Here is a 27,008-nt window from a genome sequence, read left to right on the forward strand (position 1 = left end):
GCCACCAAAGTCAGCTTCAATATCCAATTGTGTGTGGAAGGACCACAAAAGCCAAAATGTTTCCTCTTGGATCTCAAATTAAAAGCCAGGATTATTCCACATAAAGTAACAGAGTTCAGAAAATATCAAAAATTCACAGAACTTTTACCCAAAGCAGATTTTCCTATGCGAGGCCTCATATCCTTTATTCTGGTGCCTATCTATGTCTGGAATAAAGACAGATGTCTTTAATCTGTGCATGGAGTGTGCACGTGCAATACAATACATATACAGCACAGTGCTCATCTAACTTACCCTCAAAACCTACGATAGGGAGCAGAGCCCATCTGTCAGAGCGTGAGTGAGCTGCGGCAAAGGGCAGGGCATGGCTGTGAACGGGATAGACATTTAGAATTTTGCTCATGTAACTTATAAAGAATACACAATAATCTATCACAGTCTGTTTATCTGGCTGTGTCTCCCATTAGCATGTGGGCTTCCCAGGTGTGTGGTACAGAATAGGCCCCAAATATATTTTGAATGAATGAATAAGCCCTCACCACTGCCACTGGTAAGCAGTGTATAGCCTTTTGCCCTCGTTGCTCTTAAAATCTGTGGCCAAGGTCTGTATCCTCTTGCACTTATAACCTCTTTGGGGATGAATAGTACACATGCATCCTTATTTCTGACAAGGACTGTTAAGCTAGAACCATCCTAACTGGCCTCTGTGACACTAGACCTGGCCACCCTCCAACCCATTCTTCATTTGGCACCCAGTGCTGTTCCTCCATTATCAGGCCACCTGTGCTCCCAGGTGCCCCATCCAGGCTCCCCGGTGCCCCATCCAGGCTCCCCGGTGCCCCATCCAGGCTCCCCGGTGCTCCATCCAGGCTCCCCGGTGGCCCATCCAGGCTCCCCAGTGCTCCGGCCACACTCCCGGTGCTCCATCCAGGCTCCCCGGTGCCCCATCCAGGCTCCCCGGTGCCTCATCCAGGCTCCCCGGTGCCCCATCCAGGCTCCCCGGTGCCCCATCCAGGCTCCCCGGTGCCCCATCCAGGCTCCCCGGTGCCCCATCCAGGCTCCCCAGTGCCTCATCCAGGCTCCCCGGTGCTCCATCCAGGCTCCCCGGTGCCCCATCCAGGCTCCCCGGTGCTCCATCCAGGCTCCCCGGTGCTCCATCCAGGCTCCCCGGTGCTCCATCCAGGCTCCCCGGTGCTCCGGCCACACTCCCGGTGCTCCATCCAGGCTCCCCGGTGCCCCATCCAGGCTCCCCGGTGCCCCATCCAGGCTCCCCGGTGCCTCATCCAGGCTCCCCGGTGCCCCATCCAGGCTCCCCGGTGCCCCATCCAGGCTCCCCGGTGCTCCATCCAGGCTCCCCGGTGCTCCATCCAGGCTCCCCGGTGCTCCGGCCACACTCCCGGTGCCCCATCCAGGCTCCCCGGTGCCCCATCCAGGCTCCCCGGTGCCCCATCCAGGCTCCCCGGTGCTCCATCCAGGCTCCCCGGTGCTCCATCTTGGCTCCCTGGTGCTTCTGCCACGCTCCAGAGCTCACAGGGTCCCATAGGCACAATGTGCTGCGCTCCAGCCCATGCCTCCCACCTGCTGAATGCCCTCAGCTTGTCTGCTTGGAACCATCTTTCAATAATAAATTCAAACTTCATTTCTTCTAGGAGATTTCACTCTTCCCTTCTTCCCTCCATCGTGTGTCCCCAAAGTTTCAACTTTACGCCTAGCATCACATCCCTTCCGCTGTGGGTATGAGAACCCAGAGCTCCACCTTAGGGGCGGCCCATTAGCACCAGCAGTGGCTGGCAGGCCGCAGGTTTGAAGCAATCATTTCTTAAAGGCATAAATGGACTTCAGAGCATAGAAGGGAAAACTGTTAATCTAATCATTCCTTGATATCATATCCAGCAGAGGAATATGGCTGGACCCATTCACTGAGTTCTATCTATATCTGCTAAATCTACCAGAAAAAAATGACTAAAAGGAGAGACAAAATGTGTGCCAGTGCCATTGCTGCTGTTTAAGTGAGCACCTGCTGACCAGAAGCTTCACAGAATATTGCCTACTTGTAATCGGGCCTGAGTATCAAAATCAAAATCACCCAAAACCAAGGATTATAAGGACTTCAGAGAGAAGGCTTTCTTAGACAGCAAATAAGTTTCCCCTCCAGTCTCCATGGTGGGAGATGGAACCCCAAGGCTCCTCCAGGGTCCACAGGGCAGAGCGTGGACATCATCTGCCACTGTCCTGGGACAGCAGCGCGGCCCGTCTACACTGTCCTGGGACAGCAGCAGGGCCCTGTCTACACTGTCCTGGGAGAGCAGCGTGGCCCGTCTACACTGTCCTGGGACAGCAGCGCGGCCTGTCTACACTGTCCTGGGAGAGCAGAATGGCCCGTCTACACTGTCCTGGGACAGCAGCACGGCCCATCTACACTGTCCTGGGACAGCAGCGCGGCCTGTCTACACTGTCCTGGGAGAGCAGAATGGCCCGTCTACACTGTCCTGGGACAGCAGCACGGCCCGTCTACACTGTCCTGAGACAGCAGCGCGGCCTGTCTACACTGTCCTGGGACAGCAGCACGGCCCGTCTACACTGTCCTGGGACAGCAGCGCGGCCTGTCTACACTGTCCTGGGAGAGCAGAATGGCCCGTCTACACTGTCCTGGGACAGCAGCACGGCCCATCTACACTGTCCTGGGACAGCAGCGCGGCCTGTCTACACTGTCCTGAGACAGCAGCACGGCCCGTCTACACTGTCCTGAGACAGCAGCGCGGCCTGTCTACTCTGTCCTGGGAGAGCAGCAGGGCCCCATCCAGGCTCTCCAGTGCTCAGGCTGCGCTACCCGGTACTCCATCCAGGCTCGGTACTACACTGTCCTGGGAAGCAGCACAGCACCACCTCACTACTCTGGCCTAGCCTGATCCTTCACTGTACGTAAATGAGACCCGGTCCTGCTATAATACATGGTTAGCTCTGGTCACAGCTGGGCCTGGAACCAGGCCTCCCAAAACACCCACTGAGTAACTATTAGGTCCTGCATATTGTCACTGGCTGGACTAAAATGGTAAATAAAAGCATTCATGGTCATCAACTTAGTGAGATTTATAGCTTATTCAATACCTAACTTATAATGCCCACTTCCCTTCTGCTATTAAGTTCCTATTTTCTTATATTTAATGACATTTCCTAAAATAAATATAAGAATTCATTTTTTTAAATATTTCATCCCAAACAATTCAACCAATTCATAACTATTCTTTCTTTCCCTGCTTTATTCATTCAAACTTATAGAAACTAACATTCAACCCAGAACTCCGTGGCAATATTTGAAATAATTTTTAGATAGCTGCACCAGTCCCAAATCTCAATTCAAAGAACTCGTCAGAACATGCAATGGGTGCGTGAGGTCCTGCAGGGCACCTGCTCTGAAACTGAACCCCCATAACTGCACTTGGGAACTCCCTCCAGTGCTAAGAGTTCTTAGACTAGGGACATTCTATTTTATGCCTAGTCCAAATCTTACCACTAAAAGGTAAACTAAATCTACTCTGTCATCAAAGACAGTGAGAAAGAACCAGTCACCACCTTACACCAAATAATGTAGTTCATGTGACTTGGGGCTGCTCTTCTGTTTAATCTCTTTTTCTCCTTAAAAAACTAGCAACATTAATTAGTGGGAAAATTAACCAGGAAAAGGGACTGCTCTGAAATCTTAAATAATTTAGCACAAAAGCAAGTTTTTTTCAAAGGAAGTAACTGACCCCAAGTGGAAATACTTATGTATCGATAACTTTCACTAAAGAGTTTACATTTTGACTCTGGAGTAAATAGGTGATTTTTCAAATTCATGGCTTGCAAAATCCCAAGGCACCAAGTAACACTTATTTCCATAAAGTAAAAAGACACATTATTGTCTTATTCTAAACAGGATACCAGAAAACAAAACTGACACTGTGAACAAACAAATCTTAGCTAAAACTCATTGAAATAATCCAAATGGTTTCCATTCCAGGGAAAACAGTAAGTCAGCAGTTTGCATTCAGCTGCCTTTTCCAAATACACAAAATAAGCAAAAACGCCACCAGAGGAAAGTGCAGAGCTGAACCCTTTCTATTTCTGTTTCCACAGGACTGCAATTCGATCACTGCCACCCGTGCATGCCCAGCCACCACTATGCTCACTTCCAGGTGGCCTCAGGGCCCGCCCAGAAGCCCAGAGAACTCCCAGGAAAGATACAGGCGCCATCACTCAAACCACAAAGAGAACAAACAACAAGAAAGCCTGGGCTCTGACTCCAACTGCTGGGGCAAGACTGCAAAGCCAAAAAAATAAATGTTTGAGGGTGTCAAGCAATCCGAACTGTCATAAAGAACACTCAGACACTAAACAAGAAGACAATGGGGACAGAGCGAGGCTTTCCTTAAAGAACAAAGGGCTCTGGGAAAAAATATCGATAGTAATGAATCGCAACCCTTCACCTAATACCAGCAGCAGCCTGGAGCTGGCCAAAGACTGTTGAGTAAAAATATTCTATATAAGGAAACTTACTTAAGGGAAGTATTCAAAACCCTTCACCCAGGATAGAAGACAAGCGATGTGCAAAGTCAGGACTGGGAAAGTCTGTCTGGGGTTATTACAGGGCACATTAGAGTAACATCCTGGACATGAGATTATTATTGAAGAAGAACATTAACAGAAAAAGGAAAATAAAAACTGATGTTTTAACTTGAAGACAGAGAACTCATGTCCAAATCCCCACCCTCCTACAGACTTGAAAGGACAATAGTTAGTCCAGAAAAACAGCCAAAAGAGGAAGTGGTATTCTCTTACAATTTCTGTTAATCCCCTGCAGCTGAAATTGAAGAAATACAGTGACATCAGCATTTATGTGTGATCCAGCAAGAATGGCAGAACCACAACTGCAGATCATCTGAGGGGAGGACTGGGAGGCACCTGGCAAGCGCATGCGAAAGCGTGGAAAATGAATGCACTTTGCAGAGATTGACTTCAACAGTTTCAAACATCAACACAGCCAAGACTAACATAAAAAGTGGGAAAGAAAGCGTAAGCCTCCAAACCTAATCACCGACCCAGTGGACCTTCTGAAAATGTTCACTGAAACCAGTGACTGGACATTTCTGAAAACAGAAAGGAGTCTCGCCACTTACAAACCAGAAGCAAAGATCCAAAGTGACATGAAGCCGGTCCCTCTGCTGTGCAGTGAGCGGCAAGCGGAGTTCCTGCGATTCCGCCTGCATTACCTTCTTGAAGACAGGCACAGACTCAAGTCCATGGTCTCCTTTTCCCAGAAGAGAAAACAGCTCACGGGAAAACCCACTGAAGTACTAGTATTTGAAGATGTCCCACTTGAGTTCAGAGGTAGACCAGGAATAGGTCTGAATTCCCAACATAAATGCCAACCATTAACTTTTCTTCAGGTCAGAGTCAAAGGGAGAAGAAAACCACACCAAACTCGACTGACCGAATAACCCACCAGAGAGCGGGACACTCACCAGGGCCGCAGGGGCCCTCTGGCTGAACATGGAGTCCACTGAGCCGCCTCGGAGAGGAGAGGATTACAAAGATGCCACCGCAGCTCTGCCACACGCTCCTCAACACCAGGAAGGCTAAACTAGAGATGGACTGATAATTAATAGGCTCCTGGCAGCAGCAGCCGGCTGCTGTAACCACCAGTAATTGCTGCCTACTGAAGATGGCATGGAACCCTGCCAGGAGGAGGGCGGGCACATGACAGGAATCATAAAGGTGAAACAGACTACCTCACAGATTACCTGGCACCCATTCCAAACTACCTCCTTATCTCCAGATGCAGTTAATAATGATGGCAAATAAATTCAAAGACATAATACAAGGATTGGAGATCAATCGTTCTTCTGGAATATCACCACAGATGCAAGGAAATTCTGATGAAAACACATCTCTCCACATACCTCCAACCCACAAATGTCATACATTCCTAACTTGGTCATGAAAATAATTATTCTTATAAGATGCCCTATTGGAAAAGAAAAGTAATCCCATAAGTGACATACTTTGACTTGGACAGCCTTTGAAAATATCCCGTGTGCTGAGAAAATTTTCCCAGCACATAGAAGCAGTTTACGCTCTATATTCTGACATTAAAGCAATGTCCTTGTTGGTAAGTGCTATAGGAGAGGACAGTCAGCACAGAAGTTGTTCACTGGAACAACTGAAGACTGCTGGCAGGGTAAAGGAGGGGATTCGTGGTGCCTGCACTTTAAACCTCCAACCCCCGAAAACAAGACAATACATCAACCTGTTAAACTGCTTACCAAACTCTCATCTACACAATATTTCATCAGAGAACACCAATACCTACTTCACGCTCCCCAGCCAGAAGCAAACCACTGTTCCTCTGACATCCTGAGATGCCCAGAAACATGGAGACCTGAGGAGTCAGCCTTCTGCCCTGGGAGACACCTATAGAGATAAAGCAGGGCAGCAGGCACATGGTTGCACAGTGAGTAATACTGACCAAACTGTTCATAAAGTCAACTCCACAGGCAAAGACTCTTCTCCTTCACTCAGAAAACCCCTGGCTCTCTGCTGGAGTTGCGAAGGATGCCTTTGGCTTGCCAAACAGAGGTCATTACAAGGCTCCAGGCTTTCCGACAAGATGCAGCCCAGGAGACCCTATTGATAATAGCTCATGGAAATCGCCAACGTTTCTCATGGTAAAGATACACACAAGGTAGCAAATCCAGAGCAGAAGCATTGAAAACTCAGGAGGTTTATGCTTGGTCTGTATGAGAATTAAGTGGGGTTTTTAAATTGTTGGTCTTCCTCCTCTCCCATCAATAAGAGTTAGAATGCTTTTACTTCATTTTGTGAATCTCTAACTCATCACTGATGGAACCCACTAAGAATATGGCTCATCATTAAAGCCATCAACTAAGTATTTTTATAACTTCTTCCTCTCTATTATATCATTATATCCTTTTATTGAAAAACCTTTAACTCGATGCTTTGCAATGACTAATGCTCTTAACACACATGTCAAGGCAGAAGCTATGTTCATTACACAACATTATGTTTCAAGACCTTTGACATTCAAAGATAAACAGTCCAAAATGGAACAGACTGGCTACAACTTTATGAAGACACACAAGAAAAGCAATTAAAAAGTCAGGTTAGGGGTGAAAGAGAGAGAGGGGAGTGAAAAGCATCAAGATGTTCGGAGCTATGTGTTCAGTGGTGGACCACAAGGATGGCTTTGTAGGCAAGACTTCTAGATACCATCAACTAGGAACAAAGATCCTTAGTGAGGAATGAGGAAAATGTACAACTTACACACCACACCCTTTAGAATGATTACCACCATCTCATCTTTGCTGCCTTTTCAGGAGCCCTAACAGCCTATCTCCCTTCCTTCTTCAGAAACAGCTTTTGAAAACAAAGGACTGTGCAGCCAAGTGTGCTGGGAGCACCTTTAATAGATAGACCTGTTTATCTTGGATTCAGATCTCAACCACACCCAGAGTCTCTTGTCTTTACTTCATCAGAAAACTAGTCCTCTTTCTATTCCAAAATCAACATGAGTTGTCTTCCTAATCACTTCATATCCTGACTCACCTAGGTACCCCAATATATACAGCAGCCATCACAGCAAATAGATAAGAGCGTGAGCTTTGAAGTCAAACAGTCCTCAGTTTAAGTCTTGGTTCCTCCCTCATTTGAGTGATTTTAGACAAGTGATTTAAGATGGCCCAGCATCAGTTTCTTCATTTATAAAATGGGATCCTACCTACCTCATATGAGGATTAAATTACTATATAAAACATTTGAAATACTTAATACAGTTCCTGGTAGATATTAGTTACCTTAATGTTTGTAACTCAACTAGATCTGAATTATTCATTTCTGCTATTTCAGCTTCTTGACTTTTCTAGCACAGGAAAAATATGGGGGGGGGGGGAGATTACATAGGTACCTTCCTTATCCTAGAACCAAGACAAATAGATAGCTACACATACACACAAGCAGAAACATGCATATACACATACAGACTAAACAAGCCATTCTTTTTATAATGCACAAGGATGCAGTGCAAAATGCAAATGGCAGACTGCAAGTGCAAGGCAGAAAAAAATGCAACTTTTGATACTTTAACTCCAGTGACATGCAACTTTTATTACTTCAACCCCAGCGAATTTCAGTTTCCTAAACATAGACCAGATTAAAACCCTAGCACAAGACACAGCCTGTTAAAAGGGGCTTTAAAAATGGTAGATGCTGCTGTTATTATTACTGCTGTTTGTATTTCTTTCTTGTTATTAAATTGTGGGCTCTATCTGATATATAACTAAAAACTACTGCACCTGCTAAAACAAGCTTTCTCTTCCCTCCTTCTAAAAGAATTCCAAGCACACCCAACAAGTGCTCAATTAATATTTACAATAATGACTATGCTGATAATTACAATATGCTAATTTTCAATACACTGAGAAGTCAAAATCTTCATCTTTATCTTGTAAGTTATGCGTAAATTGAGCCTATTTCGAAGACTTCCAACAGAAGAATTTCCCAGCACCCACTGCTTTCTGCTGGATTCTCCAGCAAGGCCCCATAATCCCTCTGACCTCTTTCCTAGGTACCATTCTTACACTCCACACCCTAAAGAGCAGAGAAATTATAGCAAAAGAAAGAGAAACATATCAGAACTGTCCCACTGAATTTTAAAGATCTGAAAGTGATGAGCTATTCTTATTGGCCAATAAACAAGTAAAAATGGAAGGTCGGGTCCCTGAAAAAGATGTACTATAGTGGCTTCATTTATATAACCCATAACAGTGTTGGGGAAACAGTGCTTTAAAATGTTTTTCCAATGAGCATATTTTGTACTCAGAAAAGAATTGCTAGAGAAAGACAGCTAGATTTAAAAAAAAAAAAAAAAATTAATAGCCAAACATCATTAGAGATGGATTCCCTATTTGCGAGTTCACCTGCCTGCTAAAATTTATTTGTAACCAAAATCAGAGTTCACAGTATTTTTGCAGCCATCTGAAAACAGAAAGGTGAAAAATGCATTCCCCAGTAAGGTCAGAGCAGGAAGGCAGACACTCTGCCTTCCAGTGTCAGCTCTTACGTAGTAAACCAGTGTGCTGGTGGCGGGACTTCACTGCTTACAGGACCCACCTCAGCACAAAAAGGCCCTGCTGTGCCTTGTGGAGAACATGCAGGTATCAAAAAGCTTCCTTCAGACAGGACTGACAGTGCTGCTGGCCGGGGGTTCATTGTTAATAAACCTACAATATATACCCTAAGTAAAATGTCTTCAAACAGAAACACATGTAAGATAAGGTTATATTTCAACCAGCTGACAAAAATGTGACCACAGGCTCATAGGAACCTAATCTTATTTCCCTGGGGCTACAGTTCACTAATCCCTAATTAAATATCCATGTGACTTCATAAAACACAACTACCACAAATAATGAAAAGTAAGTATATTTTTATTTCATCTCTTTGGACCAATAGTACCCTGTTTCCCCAAAAATAAGACAGTGTCTTATATTAATTTTTTCTCCCAAAGTTGCGCTAGGTCTTATTTCCAGGGGATGTCTTATCTTTCGGGGAAACACGGTAGTAACAATAGGCATTGCCCCTACTAACCTAATGGATTGAGTTTACATACACCAGGAATGTTACCATTATCCTCCAAAACCTTCACAGCTATTCCAAGAAGGAAATATTATTCTCATAGTTTAGGTGAGAAAACTGAGGTTCACAAAACCTTAACAAGGGTCCATCACTAATAAGAAGAAAAGTTGAGGTAGAGTTTAACAGAATTCCCCAAAGTTACTGATCCCTTCTAGCACACCAGAAACAACACTCCATCCATTCTGCTCATTCTTTCTTCAAGAAACATTTATTGGACACTCACTATCCTGGATGCTGGAGATGCCCAGTGAGCTAACATGTTCCCTGTTCCTGTGAGCCCACCTTCAAGTGAGGACCGAGAGACAATGAAATAAGTCTCCTACTAGCCTATCTATAGGAGGAAGATGCTTGATTTCTTAAAACTGAAAGTTGTCATTAGTGAATATAAGTTAAAAATATATTTCTCACTTATATATGATCTCTTACATTAAATATGATCACTTATATGTGGAATCTAAAATGAAAAAAAAAAAGCTCATCAATATGGAGAATAGATTGGTGGGTGATGGGGTTGGTGGCATGAGTGAAGGGGATAAAAAGGTACAATTTCCAGCTATAAAATAAATAAGTCCTGGGGATGCAAGCACAGCATGATGACTATAGTTAATACTCTATTGCATATTTGAAAGTTGCTATGAGAGTAAATCCTAAAGTTCTCATTACAAGAAAAATAAATTCTGTAACTATGTACAGAGATGGATGTTAACTAGACAGCATGATGATCATTTTATAATATCAAATCCTTATGTGGTATACCTGAAAATAACATAATTTTATATGTCGATATTACCTCAATAAAAAACCTATATTGATTACCTATATTGACTTGGTAATATGTTGGATATATTGTTTTAAATAATGTACCACTCTCAATCCACATAATAAAAGCCTAAAATGCAAAGTGTTCGATTGTGCAGTAGGCCATTCAACCAATTAAACCATAATATGCTAATGATAATGCTAAGGCTGCTCAATCGCTCACTATGATGTACACTGACCACCAGGGATCAGAGTCAACAGGTCACCCAGTCACTATGACATGCTAAAGCTCGGACTAGTAGGTTAGCTTGCTGCTGGGGTCTGGTCAATTGCGACTGAGTGAGATGGGCCAGACATGCCCTGGAGCCCACCCAGGTTCCTCCCCAGCTGGCCAACCTCCTGTGGTCCTCCTCAGCCCCAATCGTGCACCAGTGGGGTCCCTCCGCCTGGTCTACACCCTCTCACAATCTGGTGTAGAGTGCACGAATTTCGTTCACCAGGCCCTCTAGTAAATAAATAAATACTATTTATTTTGCAATGTAAGTAATATGACCACCAGGGGGCGCTTTCCCTCCCCCAGAAGAGAGGTCCTCTGGCCCCTGATCAGCTCTGACTTCATGTAGGCTCCATAGCTGCCCCTTTGCTGACAGTGACAGTGGAGTAGTGCTGACCCTTTTTGTTCGCATTACTTTCTGACTCCATAGTAGACTCAATAGATATATTCTGAATATTATTTTGCCTCACGGGCAAAAAAAATTTGCCCAAGGATCTTGCAAATAATTCCCAAACCATGACGCTAAGAAAGTAGGAGTCAGATCTCTTTTTTTTTATTATTTTTTTTAATATATTTTATTGATTTTTTACAGAGAGGAAGGGAGAGAGATAGAAAGCTAGAAACGTCGATGAGAGAGAAACATCAACCAGCTGCCTCTTGCACACCCCCTACCGGGGATGTGCCCGCAAACAATGTACATGCCCTTGACCGGAATCGAACCTGGGACCTTTCAGTCCGCAGACCAATGCTCTACCACTGAGCCAAACCGGTTTCAGCGGGAGTCAGATCTCTTAATGTCCACCTATTCAGATGCCTAAGAAATAAATCTGTTCTGAAAACTTCCAAAACGGTCTTGTCCATTTCCTCTTCCCCTAGTTACGGGTGTCTTAACTCCCAACTCCGGCCTACACAGATGATTCATCCTGTCCTCTCACTGATGTGCAGAGTCAGAAGCCCATCAGACTGGCCCAATACAGACTATCGCTCATTCTCTCCTGCGCTCATTTATTCTCCAAGTATATTGGTTCTCACTGTAAGGCACCTAATTTGATGCGTCTTTTGATTGTGTGTATGTATGTTTCAATCACAGGTAAAAAGGAAAACATTTTCCCTGTGTTTTTTTACAAAACTCCAGGATAGGAACTGTGTAACAGAGTCTAGTTTTGGTTAGTCGTGACAATACAAGAGAATGGCAACTAGTGCTCTGAAAACCACTCTGTGCTGGTATAAAGTATGTATGGATTCTGGCAGATGTATCCCATTAACTGGTAATCAAATTTGCTCCCATCCCTTTGCACACAGCAGCTGACAGTTGGGATATATGTAAGCACATTTGAAAACATGCTACATATATCCCAAACACTAAAGAACAGACTCTATGCCTGGATGTTTTTCAGCTCTAGAAAATCAACTATCTACTTACTTAATAGAGACACAATGGTAGAGTCAACAGTACGTGCCCAGATTTACTCTCATGTAAACTCCTTAATTCTAGTGGCACTGAACCCAAAGAGGGCAGCCAGGTGGCACAGCAGGAGTGGCAGCCACCAGGCAGAATTGGGCCCGTGCACAGGCAGTGCTGACTTCACTATACCCTCACAGCAATCTGTGAGGCAGGTGCCCTAGGCATCTATGCACCAGGACCAGGCTGTATTTGATGGGTGTGTGTGTGTGTGTGTGTGTGTGTGTGTGTCAGTCATCTGGGGCACTATCCTAAGAGGGTGATCATTCTGGCTAATCCCCTGGTGCTTGCTGGTGACCTGGTTAACCACAGATTTAGGGAAGAAACTTTTAACAATCAAAAAAAGCAAGTATTGCTGTGGTAAACACTTCTCAATTGTGCACAGATAACAAAACAAATTATACACCTGAAATATATACAATTCATATGTGGCAATTAGACCTCAACAAAGTTGGAAAAAAGAAAAGCAAGCTATTGTATTGGTGTGGATTGAAACTTAGGTTCCAGTCTTTAAAAAAAAAAAAAAAAAAAAAAGCTATAATGGAAGGGAAAACCTTTAGAAAAATGAAAGTTGTAAGGATTTTAAGATTCGATAATATAGGTATAATGGCTTTTACTAGGTAATGTTAACTATAGACTGCCGTGCTACATGTGAAAAGCTAAAGCGGAAGCCACTGCAGGCCAGCTGACACACAACAGTTAGGAATGATGGAGGCCTGCATGGGGGCGGCAGAGCTCAGCTGCTCCAGCGTGCAGTATTGTGAAACCCAGCTACGCATCATGTTATTTCTTTCTCCGCCTCGCTGCAGTCTGTAATTATGATGAAAGGAAGCATGTGATAGGGATGAAGACTGTTCTGGCCACAAAAGTCAGGCCTTACCTGTAGCAGCACGTGCCATCTCAAAACCTCCTGCAGGCGTCCTACAGGTCAGCACTACTTGACCTGCCTCACTCCCCAGGATCCTGAGGCTGCCTGTCCGGTTTGGGGACCACTCTGTCCCACACCCCTTTCTCCTCTACAGAACCTCTTCTTTTCCTGCTGGCTGCCTTTGTGCTGTTTCTCTTTATTCAAGTGTCTAAAAGTAAAAATGCATTTCAAGTCAACAGCCTTGCTGAAGTCATGGATACAGAGGGAGCCGCAGTGAGGGAGGCAGTGTCAGAGTGCTGACGAAGGCCAGGCCTGGGCTGAGCACTCTGCCGACTTGCTGCTGGGAATGACTTAAATCCCCCTGACTTAAATCCACTGTTACCCAGGAGCACTGCTCAGGCCTCTGTGAAAACAGAGGCTACAAAATAATTTGCCCAATGATAAAAGAGCATGTAGGTAGTCAAACTGAAATTTAAGTTAAAAACCCTTCTTACTCAAAAGGTTAAACCCAGAACTTTACGGCTCTTAACCAGTTTACAATAAGAGCAGATTCTTTGTCCAAAAAGCATCAGGGCTTTTCCTCTGGAGAAGGTCAGATGCAGAAAAACACACGCTTGGGTTCTCAGCCTCAGTGGACTAATCACAGGTGGTGAATCTCCTGGCAAGGAACAAGTCCAGAGCTTTTCCACGGGCTCCTTTGTGGGCACACACTGCTGTGCCTTCCCTCCACAGAAGTGAGCAGCCTGGGAAGATTCGGGAGGGATGACTGTTCGGTCAGCTCAGCCCTACGTCTGACAAAACAGATGCTGGCTGGTCAGTCATTCCACTCCTCTGTTTTGGAAGCTCCCACACTCTACAAACTGTCTGGAATTCATTAGGACAGGAAAACAGGCTGACAGTCATATTTCAAGTTTTATTCAGCAGAAGTTTTGAGAAAAACAAATTTGGTCATGTGGGCATGCTCACAATCACGATCACCCTGTTTCTCAACCAAGTCTCTCAGTCAAGTGACTACAGTGTGCTTCACATTTCACAAGTGTGAGTCCAGATTAAACTGCAAACCTCTTGTGAGAGCTGGGCTGGCTCCGATGGTAACAAAGCTGGTTAACTCCAAATCCCTCAGCGATCACATCTGGGAAACCAGGAGCCAACCTGGTTTCACCAACGTAGACTGAGGGCTGACTTTCTAGAGGGTTTTCCTTTTTTCTTTTTTAATCAGTAAGGAATTACTGTCAGTGATTACCTCTGGCCTGACCATGATAAGCAACACCACATTTTTTACTAAATGTATTGTAATCCAGAAAATGTTTCACTCTAGAACAGTACTACAAGGATAATTCAATCCGGGGACATGGGGCTTATGGTAAAAGCATTAGGGCAGCAGTTCTCAAACTTGTGGGCATCATCATCTGCTGGGGTGTTTAGAACATAGTCTGCCAGAACACACCTCCAACAGTTTCTGACTCCAGGTGCCTCACTGTAGGGTCTGAGAATTATATTCGAACAAGTTGCTGAGTGATGCTGACGTTGCTGGTCTGAGGCCACGTTTTGAAAACCAATGCACTAAGATGGTAGTGGTTATGGTGGATGGGAAGCAGGGTGGTGATTTTAATCAAAAAAAAAAAAAAGAACATGAGACTGGTCTTCACCAACAGAAGCAGCACAGAAGGGATGCCAGTCACGTCTGGAACTCCGTTTATACCTTCTACTCATCTTTCTCTTTCCACCACTGGTCACAAAGGGCTCCTGAGATCTAGGCAATGACAGAACCAGAAGGTGGAAGGAGCCTGTGTTCTGGATTTGGCATATGGAAAGCTTCCTGCCAACCAGGAACTATTTATTACAGATATGACGACCTAATATAAAGACTTAGTTTTTCACTGTCTCCAAGGTATGGTAGCAGTTTATTCTCAAGCTTCCCAAGTTCAAGATCAATGGAAATAAAGGGAGCATCTCTTCCTGATAGCACCTGAGCAAAACCCTGAGATTCATTTTCATGAGCCAACATGTACCTAACTGAACCTAATCCCTGCAAGGAAGAAATGTGGCTTGGCCTGTGTCAAATTCTCTACCCCTAAAGCACGTGAGCTGAGCATGGAGGAAGGGGGTGGTACAAGGTTTGAAAAGGAGACTGTGTAGGCAAAGTGAAAATGTCCACTAGAGGAAATATACATGGTAAGGGAAGTTGGCTGCCAGCAAGGACTGGTTAGAAAGATGTCAAGTACATGAACCCAAGTGAAAAAGAGGAGTACACTAGGCCAGCAAGGTGAAATACGGTATAACTGACTCCAAAAGTGAATCCCCAATTCATTGTCCTTGCCATGCAGGCCCTACAGGTAAATTTAAGTGACTATAATATATGACCAAAGAAGGTCCATCAAACCCTCTCATTCCTCTCTGCACCAACAAAGATTTAAAGCTTCCGTATATAATCAGTATCATTAGAATCACATTCCAGGATCCCATCATTTAGCACTTACATATCTAACATTTATCTAGTTAAAACATTATTAATGTTTATCTACCCAAAGACCAGTTGGACAAATAGCCATCTACATTATGCAAGATGCGGAGGTTCCAAAAAGTCTACATAGCCAATGCCCCATACACCACTAGCCAGTGCCCATCTCTCATGAGCTTCTCTCCATGCACACCTCTTTGCAGCAGGTGGACAAACTTTTATTTGGACTATAACAAGGAATCATGCCTGTTGCTTATGTTTACATAAGCTACTGTAAACTCTTCCTTTAAAAATAAATAGAATATTTTCAATAATGCAGAGTTGGTGCCATTCTCTTCTCGTTGCAGTAAGTGATCCTAACCAGCCAATACTATGTGAATGTTCATCCTCATTCTTTGCCAAAAGCATTGTAAGTTCACTGCAAAGAATTCCATTGGCCGAGGTGCCAATGTTCTAAATTTAGATGATGCTGTTATGTAGGTTCAGTAATACAACAGAGCTAAAGAACTTCAAAAAATGTAGCTAGTCCTTTTGATGGAGAGAGGGCCGCTACAATATCTGTGTGTCCGTCTCCAGCTGTGAGGGCTGCTGTAGACTTCATTAGGACGGTGCCAGGTTCCAAATTAAATAGGAAAACCATCTTCAGGATTTTTATATGCTTCCCCTTTCACCACGTTTCAAATTTCCAGTTATAAAAATAAAAGGTATATTGGGGAAAACATGCTTTTTAGAACCAGTTAGTATTTGGGAGCATTTACAGTAAAGGTACCAAAGACAAGATAGCATTCCTATCTGTCATTTCATAATCCCACATATGATCTCTGCCATCAGGCTAAATGGCTCTTCTCTGCCTCAAATCCTCTTCCCATGGAAGCCAGTTAAGAGTGACTCAGCAACTTATCCCACTTTGGGGAAGGGGTGGAGTGGGAGGGCAAAGGCCACAGATGCTTCCTCAAGAATTGCTCAATAACCCAGAATTTTCTTCTAGCCTAGGACTCTACCCTTGCCCTCCCTAGACCTGTAACTCACTAGATTTGAATTTTAAACATTTGTTCCCACACAACTCAGGACTTTTCCCTTTGAAAGTTACCACTCCCTGGGTACTTCAACTAAAGAACCCAGCTACTGAAATTAAAACGCTGTGAAGATTCTTTGTAAATGACTGAACTGAAGCACACCATTGCTGTGGGTCTCCAGGCTGATAAAAGCTTGAAGCGGTGTGTGGGAGAGGCTTCTTCCTTTTCTGCACCAGCACTGACATCTCACAGCAGCGCACGCAGGAAGGGTGATACAGGGCGGACACACAGGACTGGGAGTCAGGAGTTCTAAGAAGTTATTCATTTGTGGTGTGTGTGTATATTTGTTGAATCAATCTTAGGCTTTCCTTTTTTTAATTTAAATATATTTTATTGATTTTTTTACAGAGAAGAAGGGAGAGGGATAGAGTTAGAAGCACCAATAAGAGAGAAACATCGATCAGTTGCATCCTGCAAACCCTCTACTAAGGATGAACCAAGGTACATGCCCTTGACCGGAATCAATCCTGAGACCCTTGAATCTGCAGGCCGACGCTCTATCCACTGAGCCAAACCAGTTAGAACTTAGGCTTTACTGTTTAATCCTAGGTTACTTGGACCTCTTCCTTATATCAAAAAGTGATTCAAAATTCAGCCAAAAACCATTCTTAAGCCAAACATAAGGGAATCATGTTCAGACATGAATGATCTCAATCAACCAACAGTGAGATGAACTAGGCAACAACTCACACAAGATGATCCTAGAGGAAAGAAAGGATAATAAAATAACAAGACCCATCTGCATTTTTAATCCAGACAAGCATAAATCTCTGAGTCACTCAGCATTAGGAAAACACTTAAGACTAAGTTATAAACACTTACAGGGAAGATTAATGTCTGTATTTCTTCTCCACTACTCAGACACAGTTGACAATGTGGGTGTTACTGTTGCCAGCCCCAACCATGGATTAAAAATAGTGTTGCCTTTACCTAGTCCTAGCTGTCTTCGTTAGCTGCTTTACATGCCTTACCTTTTATCTTCATAGCAGCCTTGCAAGGGAGTACTGCCCCATTTTACAAGAGAGGGAATGGAGGTGAGAGGTTGGGTAACTCATCCAAAGACCCATAGCTACTGAGTGGTAGTGTCAAGATTTGCACATCTATTTTAGACATTCAGATCTTGCCTCCAAATCCCTTTCTCCATGAATGAGCTCATTCCTAATGACCCAATCTAATAAAGCCCCCTTCTTTCCCAGTCACACTCTATTAATAACATTCTGTTCCTCTATTAATTTTCATGGCACCAAAAATTATCTGACTCAGCTTTGGCCAGTGTGGCTCAGTTGGTTCGATGTCTTCCTGTGCACTGAAGAGTTGCTGGTTCAATTCCTGGTCAGGGCACATGCCTGGGCTGTGGGCTTAATCCCCAGGAGGGAGCGGAACATGTAGGAGGCAGCCAATGGATGTTTCCCTCTTATTGATGTTTCTCTCTCTCTAAAAAATAAAATAAAAATAAAAAAATCTCTTTAAAAAAGTTATCTCACTCAACTCTGGTTAATTATTAACTGCGTCTCCACCTCCAAGATGGAAGCAGGATGCACAGGACCCTCACCTGTCTCCTTCTACCTTTGATCCTCATGGCCAGCAGAGGTGGCAGCTAGAGGCACTTAAAAGTGTTGTAAGAAGAGCTCAGGGGGGAGGGAAGGAAAAGTAGAGGAATAAACGACAGGTCCTGCTGACACCAAAGTCCTGCCTCTGCTTCAACTGATTGAGCGATGATTTAGAACCATCCTGGGGAGGTCAACAGAATCCTCATGACTTCAAGGTTCCATGTCCTTCCCTGGGGATCTTTCTCTCACTGTGGTCTCCACTCTTAGAACCCACAGCCCACACCTGCCCCAGCTCAACACCAGCCAGTGAGCGACCATCTGCAAGATGCCCAGCAGTGCCCAGCGCAGTGCCCACCATGCGACAGCACAGAAATGCTGCCACGGAAGAGAAGAGCCTCAATCTCAGGACAGCTGTCTTGTATGGACATTCTAAGGTGTCTTCTTCGTTCCTCAGGGCACGTGTGAGAGGTGGCAGAGGGAAGAGGTATTGAAGAAATGGGGAAGCCATGTTTCAGACCCACCCCAGAGACACGGGAGCTGGTCCTCCTCCCCAATTCCTCAGGAACAGAGTAGGTGTGGGGCCTTCCTCAGCCCTGCCAGCGGTACAGCCAGGCCATTCTGGCCCTGGGCACACACTTCCGTGGGCGTGCAAAGCCTCCTACAAACTGCCCTCACAGTGTCAGAGGCGTGTGGGTGACCGACCTCCCTGCCCTCACAGTGTCAGAGGCGTGTGGGTGACTGTCCTCCCTGCCCTCACAGTGTCAGAGGCGTGTGGGTGACTGTCCTCCCTGCCCTCACAGTGTCAGAGGCGTGTGGGTGACCGTCCTCCCTGCCCTCACAGTGTCAGAGGCGTGTGGGTGACTGTCCTCCCTGCCCTCACAGTGTCAGAGGCGTGTGGGTGACCGTCCTCTCTGACCTCACAGTGTCAGAGGCGTGTGGGTGACCGTCCTCCCTGCCCTCAGTGTCAGAGGCGTGTGGGTGACCGTCCTCCCTGCCCTCAGTGTCAGAGGCGTGTGGGTGACCGTCCTCCCTGCCCTCACAGTGTCAGAGGCGTGTGGGTGACTGTCCTCCCTGCCCTCACAGTGTCAGAGGCGTGTGGGTGACTGACCTCCCTGCCCTCACAGTGTCAGAGGCGTGTGGGTGACTGACCTCCCTGCCCTCAGTGTCAGAGGCGTGTGGGTGACTGTCCTCCCTGCCCTCACAGTGTCAGAGGCGTGTGGGTAACTGTCCTCCCTGCCCTCACAGTGTCAGAGGCGTGTGGGTGACCGTCCTCTCTGACCTCACAGTGTCAGAGGCGTGTGGGTGACCGTCCTCCCTGCCCTCACAGTGTCAGAGGCGTGTGGGTGACCATCCTCACTGTCCTCACTGCCTTTGACCCATCTTCTGGATTATTTTCCCAAAATAATGCATACTTGGAGTTAAGTCAAACATATTTTTGTAATTTACTTCGATGAATCAAACCTAACAGCATAATATATTTTATACTTAAACCACATGCACACAAAACAAATGAAACTCTTGTTTACTGTCCCTGAAAAATGACCCCAAAAATGTTAACTAAGGATTTGTTTCCTATTATTTATCCTAATGCTGCTAGTTCTGAAACAAAGCAGTTAGAGAGAGAAATTTAGTAACTTTGATTTGTCCCAAGATACTTTTTTTTACACTGAGGTTCTATTCCTGACAGTAAGCACGTGACTGTTCTAAAAAAAGGATATTTTCCACTGCTTGCACAACTGGAGCAGATATAAACATCAGCCTGTGCAAACTGCACTGCAGAACTCAAAGGGAATAACACACTCACATACATACATACACTCTCATCTTTCCTATAAATAGCAGTACTTGGGAAAAGGAAATCTGCAAACACTCAAAACCACACTTACAACCCCGCTTTAATCAAGCTTCCCAACTAATCACCCACACAAGTCATCTGCAAAGCAAGACTGAACATCTGCCAGGTAAAGTGCTTCAATTTTGTCCATTTTGCTTCAGACACCGCTCGGACATTGCTCTGCAGAGGGAAACTGTGATCGAGACAAAACAGAAAAGAAGGGATTGTCATCACCTTCCAGCCTGGGCTGAGCACTCTGCAAAGCGCTTTTGCACATCTTATCACAACTTTAAAACTTCTACAACTCTCAGAGGACAGATCTGCTGGTCCTATCTTCAGGTAAAGAAACTGAAACGCCAAGAGTTGGACACAGACATCGCAGTTAAGTGGCGAAGCCAAGGGCACAGCCCTCCAGCCAGTTCCCTCTGAACCTGTCCGCATGCATCCCAGCCAGCCTCTCGGCCACCAGGTGCCCGTGGACCACGAGGAAGAGTTGGCACTCTGGTTGGAAGTTAAAAGGGTAACCAAACACCCTAAAAGTCTGTTTTAAGAGTATGCCTTCCAAGGCATCTAACACTTTATCTAATGTGGGAGAGAAATATGTTTGAGCATGCTTGACCTTCAAGGCCAAACTCAAATACCCCTATTAACAAAACTGCCCCCAATTTCTGTTCCTCTATTAAATACACAATGCTGTGGCCAGCCGGAGGAGATGACACTCTTGCTCGTATGCTGAGCTGAATCCATACCTCCTCTCCCCACCCACAAGGGGAGTTTTGGAGAAGGCACGGCATGACGCACCTTTCCCACAGTCACACACAGAGCCCTTGATATGAAACAGAGTCATGGACAAGAGCCTGGGCTACAGCCAGGTGGCCTCTCACTGAAGCAGGTCCATCGACTTGCTATGCCTCTGTTTCCTTCTTTGTAAAATGAGAGTGATAAAAATATATATGCCCAAGGTTGAAGTGAAGATTATCTGAGTTAATATAAGTAAAATATTCAGGATTATTCCTGGCAAGCACTATATAAGCGTTACTTGTTTTTACAATTATAATTAAAATGTCATTAGTTTTGCCAAAACCGGTTTGGCTCAGTGGTAGAGCGTCGGTCTGTGGACTGAAAGGTCCCAGGTTCGATTCTGGTCAAGAGCATGTACATTGGTTGCAGGCACATCCCCGGGAGGGGGTGTGCAAGAGGCAGCTGGTCAATGTTTCTCTCTCATTGATGTTTCTAACTCTCTATCCCTCTCTCTTCCTCTCTGTAAAAAAAATAAATAAATAAAAAATTTTTTTAAAAAAGCACTTGGAGCAGGGGCTGGTATAAGCTCAATAAATGTTAGCTACCATTATTGGTATTGATTTGCACTAGAACTCAATAGGTACCCATTGACTATGAATTTTTATGTATGTGCTGATGCCACAACAGCTTTTCTTAAATTACCTTAAAGAAACCATTGCAGATTGGAATAAAAATATAAAATTAAAAAATTTGTCTGAACGCCTCATTAGGATGAAAGCAAAGAAGAATTTATTAAAATTGGAATAGTTTTGCTGTATAACACTGGCTTTAGAGAAAAAAGCCAAAGTCAACAAATGCAAACACTTTCTGGAATGTCAGGTCTCACAGCTAAGGAATAAAATAACAAGAACTACATCTGTCAACTGAGCACTTCCTATGTACCAGCCTCCATGTTAATACTTTTCCTCATTTAATGTTCTGAAGACTGAGGAGGCAACTGAAGTCAGAAGTTAGCGAGCCTGCCAAAGGTCACTCAGCCAGTTAGGGACAGATAGCGATGCAGACAATGCTGGTAGCCCTCATGCTACTGGGTCCCTATAGACCAGACCACACAAATCAAGGAAACTCTCAGAAACCAATAAAATACTGACAGTTTTGTTTTTCCTAGAATGGCTATCTATAATAATAAAAGTGTAATACGCTAATTAAACCAGAAGACCTTCCAGAATGAAGCCGCGGCTGCAAGGAAAGTCTGGGTTCCAGGTGCCAGAGGGAAGCTGGTGCCATCAGCCAGGGGAAGGAAGGCCTACTCTTGCACGAATTTCCTGCATCGGGCCTCTAATCACTTCATGAAATAAAAGGCTTTTTTAACAGGAAGACAGGAGGGAATACCTGAGAATGAGTCCATGAAGTGGCAGTGGCCTTATACCGAGCATGTTCACGTGACTGCGGGTAACGCTGCACCACCAACCTGTGAAAACTTCACACACCGATGAGCCAGCATTTAGGAACCAGACTATATCCTGTCCCATTGAAAACTCATTTCTAATTTGTAGGAAGTTATCTGAAATATCACTAAAAATCTGAGAAGAGAAAACAACTGAAATTAGATTAAGTCCATTTTGAAGTCTGCCCAAGAAAACCTACACCAGCCACTACAAGCCCACAGGACTGAGTGAACCAAACTGAAGAAACGTGAGCCCGAAGATGCTACATATTTTTAAATGTTTTCTTCAGGTCCCGAAGACCGACAGTTTCCCGGCTCCTAGAAGTGCATTCAGCAGCCTGACCTGACTGCTGGTGTGTGGCTTCTAGGCTCACCCACGACATTGGCACTTTTCCTCTGCCACCACCATTCAGAGCGCATTCCCACCACACACAGAGGCTTCAAACCTGCCGGGGAACCAAACTGCTCGTCAGGCTTCCTTAGAACCTTCGCTCTGCTCGTGGCACGTGGTTTCCTACGGCACAGCTGTGCCAGGGAGCAGAACAAGATGCAGTTGCCATCACCTACACCCCCGGCTCCACCTCCCTGAAGGCAGGCAGTCTGGCTAAGGAAGACACGTGTCCTTCTTCATGACACACTTGCCTAAATGCCTCTTCGGAGAGGCCCTGGCGGTATCTGTCTTGAAAGGAATGCAATGTTGAATGCTAAAACAAAAACCAAACATTCATTGTGCCAGGCGTTGTTCTAGGCCAGTAGTTCCAAAACAGGTGTGACTCTGCCCCTCACGGACACTTGGCGATGTCTGGAGACATTTCCGGTTGTCACAAGTGGGGAAGGGATTCATCTGGCCTCTAGTGGCAGAGGCGGGACACGCTGCTAACCACCAGGCGATGCTCAGGCACCCTGCCCCCACAGCCAGGAATCACCCAGTTCAAAATGTCAATGGTGCAAGGTTGAGAAACTCAGTCCTTGACTCTGGGGCACGACAGTAAACAAGGAAGAGACAGAAAGCCCTGCTCCCTTGGAGCCTGCAGTTGAGTGTGGAAAACCATAAACACATCATATCAGAAAATTGTAGAATGTGTTATAAATAACATGGAAAAACAAAGCAGGGCAAGGAAGATGGGAGTTTGCAAGATTAGCAATTATAAATAATAGTGTGGTCAAGGTAGGCTTGATGAATGGCATTTAAAGGGAGACTTGGAGCCCTGGCTGGTGTGCTCAGTGGTTAGACCATCGGACCATACTCCAAAGAGTCATGGGTTTGATTTCCAGTCAAGGGCATGTACCTGGGTTGCAGGTTCACTGCCCATCCTGGGTCAGTTAGAGTGCCTGTAGAAGGTGACCAGCCCAGTCAGTGTGGCTCTCTCACATCAATGTTGCTCCTCTCTCCCCCACTTTCTCTCTCCCTCCCACTCTCCCTGAAAAAACAATGGAGCCAGGCCAGCCTGGCTCAGTGGTCAAGCCTCCACCTATGAACCAGGAGGTCATGGTTTGATTCCTGGTCAAGGCACATGTCTGGGTTGCAGGCTCCATCCTCATGTGGAGTGTGTAGGAGGCAGCTGATGGATGATTCTCTCTCATCATATTTCTAGTATCTCTCTTCCTCTCTAAATCAATGAAAATACATTAAAAAAATAGAAAATAAAAAAGCAATGGAAAAAATATCCTCAGGTAGGAGTAACAACAAATTAATTAATTAACTAATTAATTAATTATAAAGGGAGAGGGAGCCCCATGGCTTTCTGGCAAAGGGCAGTCCAGGCCAGGGGACCAGCAGGAACCACTGAAAGGCCCTGAGGAGGCGGGGTCTTTTCCAGGAACAGGAGACCAGCCTGGCTGGAGCAGAGGGAGCCTGGAGTGGCAGAAGGAAACAAGGCAGAGCTGAAGGCAGCCTGACCGTGCAGGCCCCCCGGCTCTGGAGTTTTAGTAAAACTAGGAGCCACTGGAGGTTTTGTGAGGAGGGTACGACATGATGTGACAGTTTTAACATAGGGTTTCTCAGCCTCGGTGGTGACAATCGGGGGCCAAATAACTGTTCCCTTGTGCCCTGTAGAACGGAGGCAGGCTGCTTAGCAGAGGCAGCATGATTCCCTCTGCTGTGGTGACCAGAAATGTTTCCAGCCATTGCTAATCGACTGAGAGGCAAAATCACCCCTGGGCTGAGAATCCGTTTTAACAGGAACAGCATAGCTGCTGGGTTGAACCCCCATGAAAGTGGGTAAGGGTGGAAGGCAGACCAGGTAAGAGATGACTGCAATAAGCCCGGGGAGGACAGCCGGGGGCTTGAACCCAAGTGGTAGCAGAGGAGTTGAAGGGAAGTGGACAGATTCTGGATGTGTTTTCAACCCTAACACACACTCCTGAGATGGGAGAGACAAACAGCTACAGCAGTCCTGACCGTTCACTTCAACTTCTCCCAATCCATACTTAGAGGGAGGTGCCCATGGAACACGTCAAAGAGCCACGAGGAGGCCCCGCACAATGTGTGGTCCCTTTAGAGACACACAGCAGATGCTGATGACAATCCCGCAGACACCGACGAAAAACAGTATAGGGAAATTCTGCCAGCCTCATATGTTTATTAACAGATTTTATTTAACTGCTTTCTTTCAAAGAGCATGTGTCTGTTCCACAGACAGTTTGACAACTTTTTAGATTTAGCTTTGCTCTCCACCCAGGTGCTGTCCCCCACCTGCTTCCAGCTTGGATGTGCAGCCATTTCTTCCCATCCCACAGGCGCCTGGCACGTGCCCGCCAGCTCCCCAGCACGCTCCTTCACCTGGCAAGCAACTGACTGAGCGAGAACCGGCAGGAGCTCCGTGGCACTCATGTGGGTTTTCCAGATGGTATTTTCTTCACTCTCTCAAACTCCTTTAATTATGTATCAGCTACCATCAGAAATGTTCCAAACAGTCCGGTTAATTCATTTCTTTGAGGACCCCCCCCCCACACACACACACACACACGCACACACATGCACACACACGCACACACACTCACTGTCCCTCATTCTGGCCAGGGAGCGTTTGCTCACAGCAGCAGCAGCAGAGGCTGCTCCGTACCACACTGGTCCCTTCAGGGAGCGCACACAGCCCCGATGAGCATAACCAACAATACCCTTTGCACAATATCACCCAAACTCCCAACCCCCAACACACACAATCCGTCTCGCACACAAGACAGCCATTATGAGGAGGGATCGCCAACCACGGGCCGGTTTCAGGCATCTAACCATCTCCGCGGGCATCTGCGAGGCGGCGGCCGCGGCGGCCAGCGGGGTGCTGGCCTCGGACTTTCTTCCCCAACTTGAAGGATTCCGTCCGGGGCTGCCGAGCCCTCAGCCCCGTGCCCGGCCGGCCCCCTGCACCCAGGGGCGGGCCCAGGGCCCCTGACTCGCTCCCTTCCTCCATCTCCCAGGATGCTGGGCTCCTGGCCCTGCCAGCCCCACCCCCTGCGGCGAGGGGCACGGGCGCCCCGCTACACCGCCTGCCTCACCCTCAGCTGGGAGGGCGGGACCCTCCGCCCCCACCGCCCTGACCCCCTCCTCTCCGGACACCGCACGCGCCGGGGGCGGCCCGGAGCGGAAGGGGGACCCGCCCTCCGGCAGAACGCGGGCGGGAGTGCGGCGCGGGCACCAGGTGTGCACGGCGGACCCGGCTCCGCTCCGCTCCCAAAGTTCCGCCTGGCCAGGGGGACGCCGGCCGCCGCGCGGGGCCCCCAACCCCCCAGCCCTCCCGCCCCCCGGGAGCCGGGCCTCGGGGTGTGCGGCCCGCGGGCTGGGCCGCACGGAGACCCGCCCCGCACCGCCGCAGGTGAGAGGCGGGGCGGGAGCGCACCTGGGCGGCGGCGCCCGGAGCGGCGGCTCCAGAGGCCACGCGCCCGCCCCGCTCCCCCGGGGTCCCGCCCGCGACCCGCGGTCTCCGAGCCCCGCCGCCCGCGCCCCAGGAAGGGCTCACCTGCCGCGGCCCCCTCCCCGCCCGCAGCGGCCCGGCCGCTCCGCCCTCGCCCTCCGCCGCCGGCCGCCCGGAGGGACCGGCCCGGAGCCCCCGCCGCCCGTGCCCGCCGAGCGCCTCGGCCGCAGCCCCCGGCCCCGGTCCCCGGCGCGGCGCAGCCCCCGGCGGGCGCGGCAAGGGCGCGGGGTCCTTGTCCCGGCCGGGCGCCCGCCCTCCGCGCCGAGCCGCGGCCCCTCACCTGCTCTTCAGCGGCTGACTTTTGAGTTCGTAATAGGTTTTGGGTTCTTCATGAAACTCCTCCCCAACTTCGAAATCCGGCACGATGCCCGACTCGGACTGCATGGCTGCGGCTCCGTCCCCGCGGCGCCCGGGCGAGCGCCGAGCCGGGCGAGGGGAGGAGGCGGGCCTGGGTCCGCGCCCGCAGCGCCCGCTCTGCCCGCCGCCGCCCGCGCGGCCGCCCGGCGCCGGGGGTTCGCACTCGCCGGGGAGGGGCCGCCGCCCGTGCCGCCGGGGCTTGTAGTTCGGCCGGGCGGGGCCTCTCCGGCTCGCGGGGGCCGCGGGGCCCACGGGAACTACAACTCCCAGCGGCCCGCGGGGCAGAGGCCGCCAGCCGGACCCCGCCGGGCAGCTCCGGTTCGGGATCCCTGTCAATGTCAGCGGCTCCCTCTCGCCTCAAGGGTACAGACCTGCCCATTAAATATTAATTAGGACGGACCCAGCCGGCTCTCCGACCGTCACCCCTCCTCGCAGCTCAGAGGTCTGAGAGGGAACACCAAGTCCTTATTTGAAACAAACTAAAAAAAACAACAGCGAAGGGTTTGGCACTAGAAAGTTTTAGCCCTCAGCCTGCCTTAACCGAAAAGGATGCCCAGCAGCCTGTTTGCTTCCAG

At 47.3% G+C, this 27,008-nt stretch overlaps 1 protein-coding gene across 8 annotated transcripts in view; it reads right to left on the reverse strand.

Annotated features, from left to right (window-relative positions):
* MITF (melanocyte inducing transcription factor) overlaps positions 1-26,635 on the reverse strand; it is a 215,938-nt gene extending 189,303 nt beyond the window's left edge. For 2 of the 8 annotated variants that reach the window (XM_084902861.1, XM_084902859.1), the window contains exon 1: positions 26,357-26,623. In XM_084902861.1, the coding sequence (XP_084758987.1) occupies positions 26,357-26,460 (104 nt within the window). In that variant the 5' untranslated portion in view covers positions 26,461-26,623. Of the gene's footprint in view, positions 1-26,356 lie in introns of all 8 variants that reach the window. The other 6 variants (XM_084902866.1, XM_084902860.1, XM_084902862.1 and 3 more) reach the window with 6 other exon arrangements.
* Positions 26,636-27,008: the final 373 nt, after the last annotated feature.

The sequence above is a fragment of the Pipistrellus hanaki genome (assembly GCF_964339955.1).
Source record: "Pipistrellus hanaki genome assembly, chromosome: 13".
NCBI classification, from domain to species: Eukaryota; Metazoa; Chordata; class Mammalia; order Chiroptera; family Vespertilionidae; genus Pipistrellus; species Pipistrellus hanaki.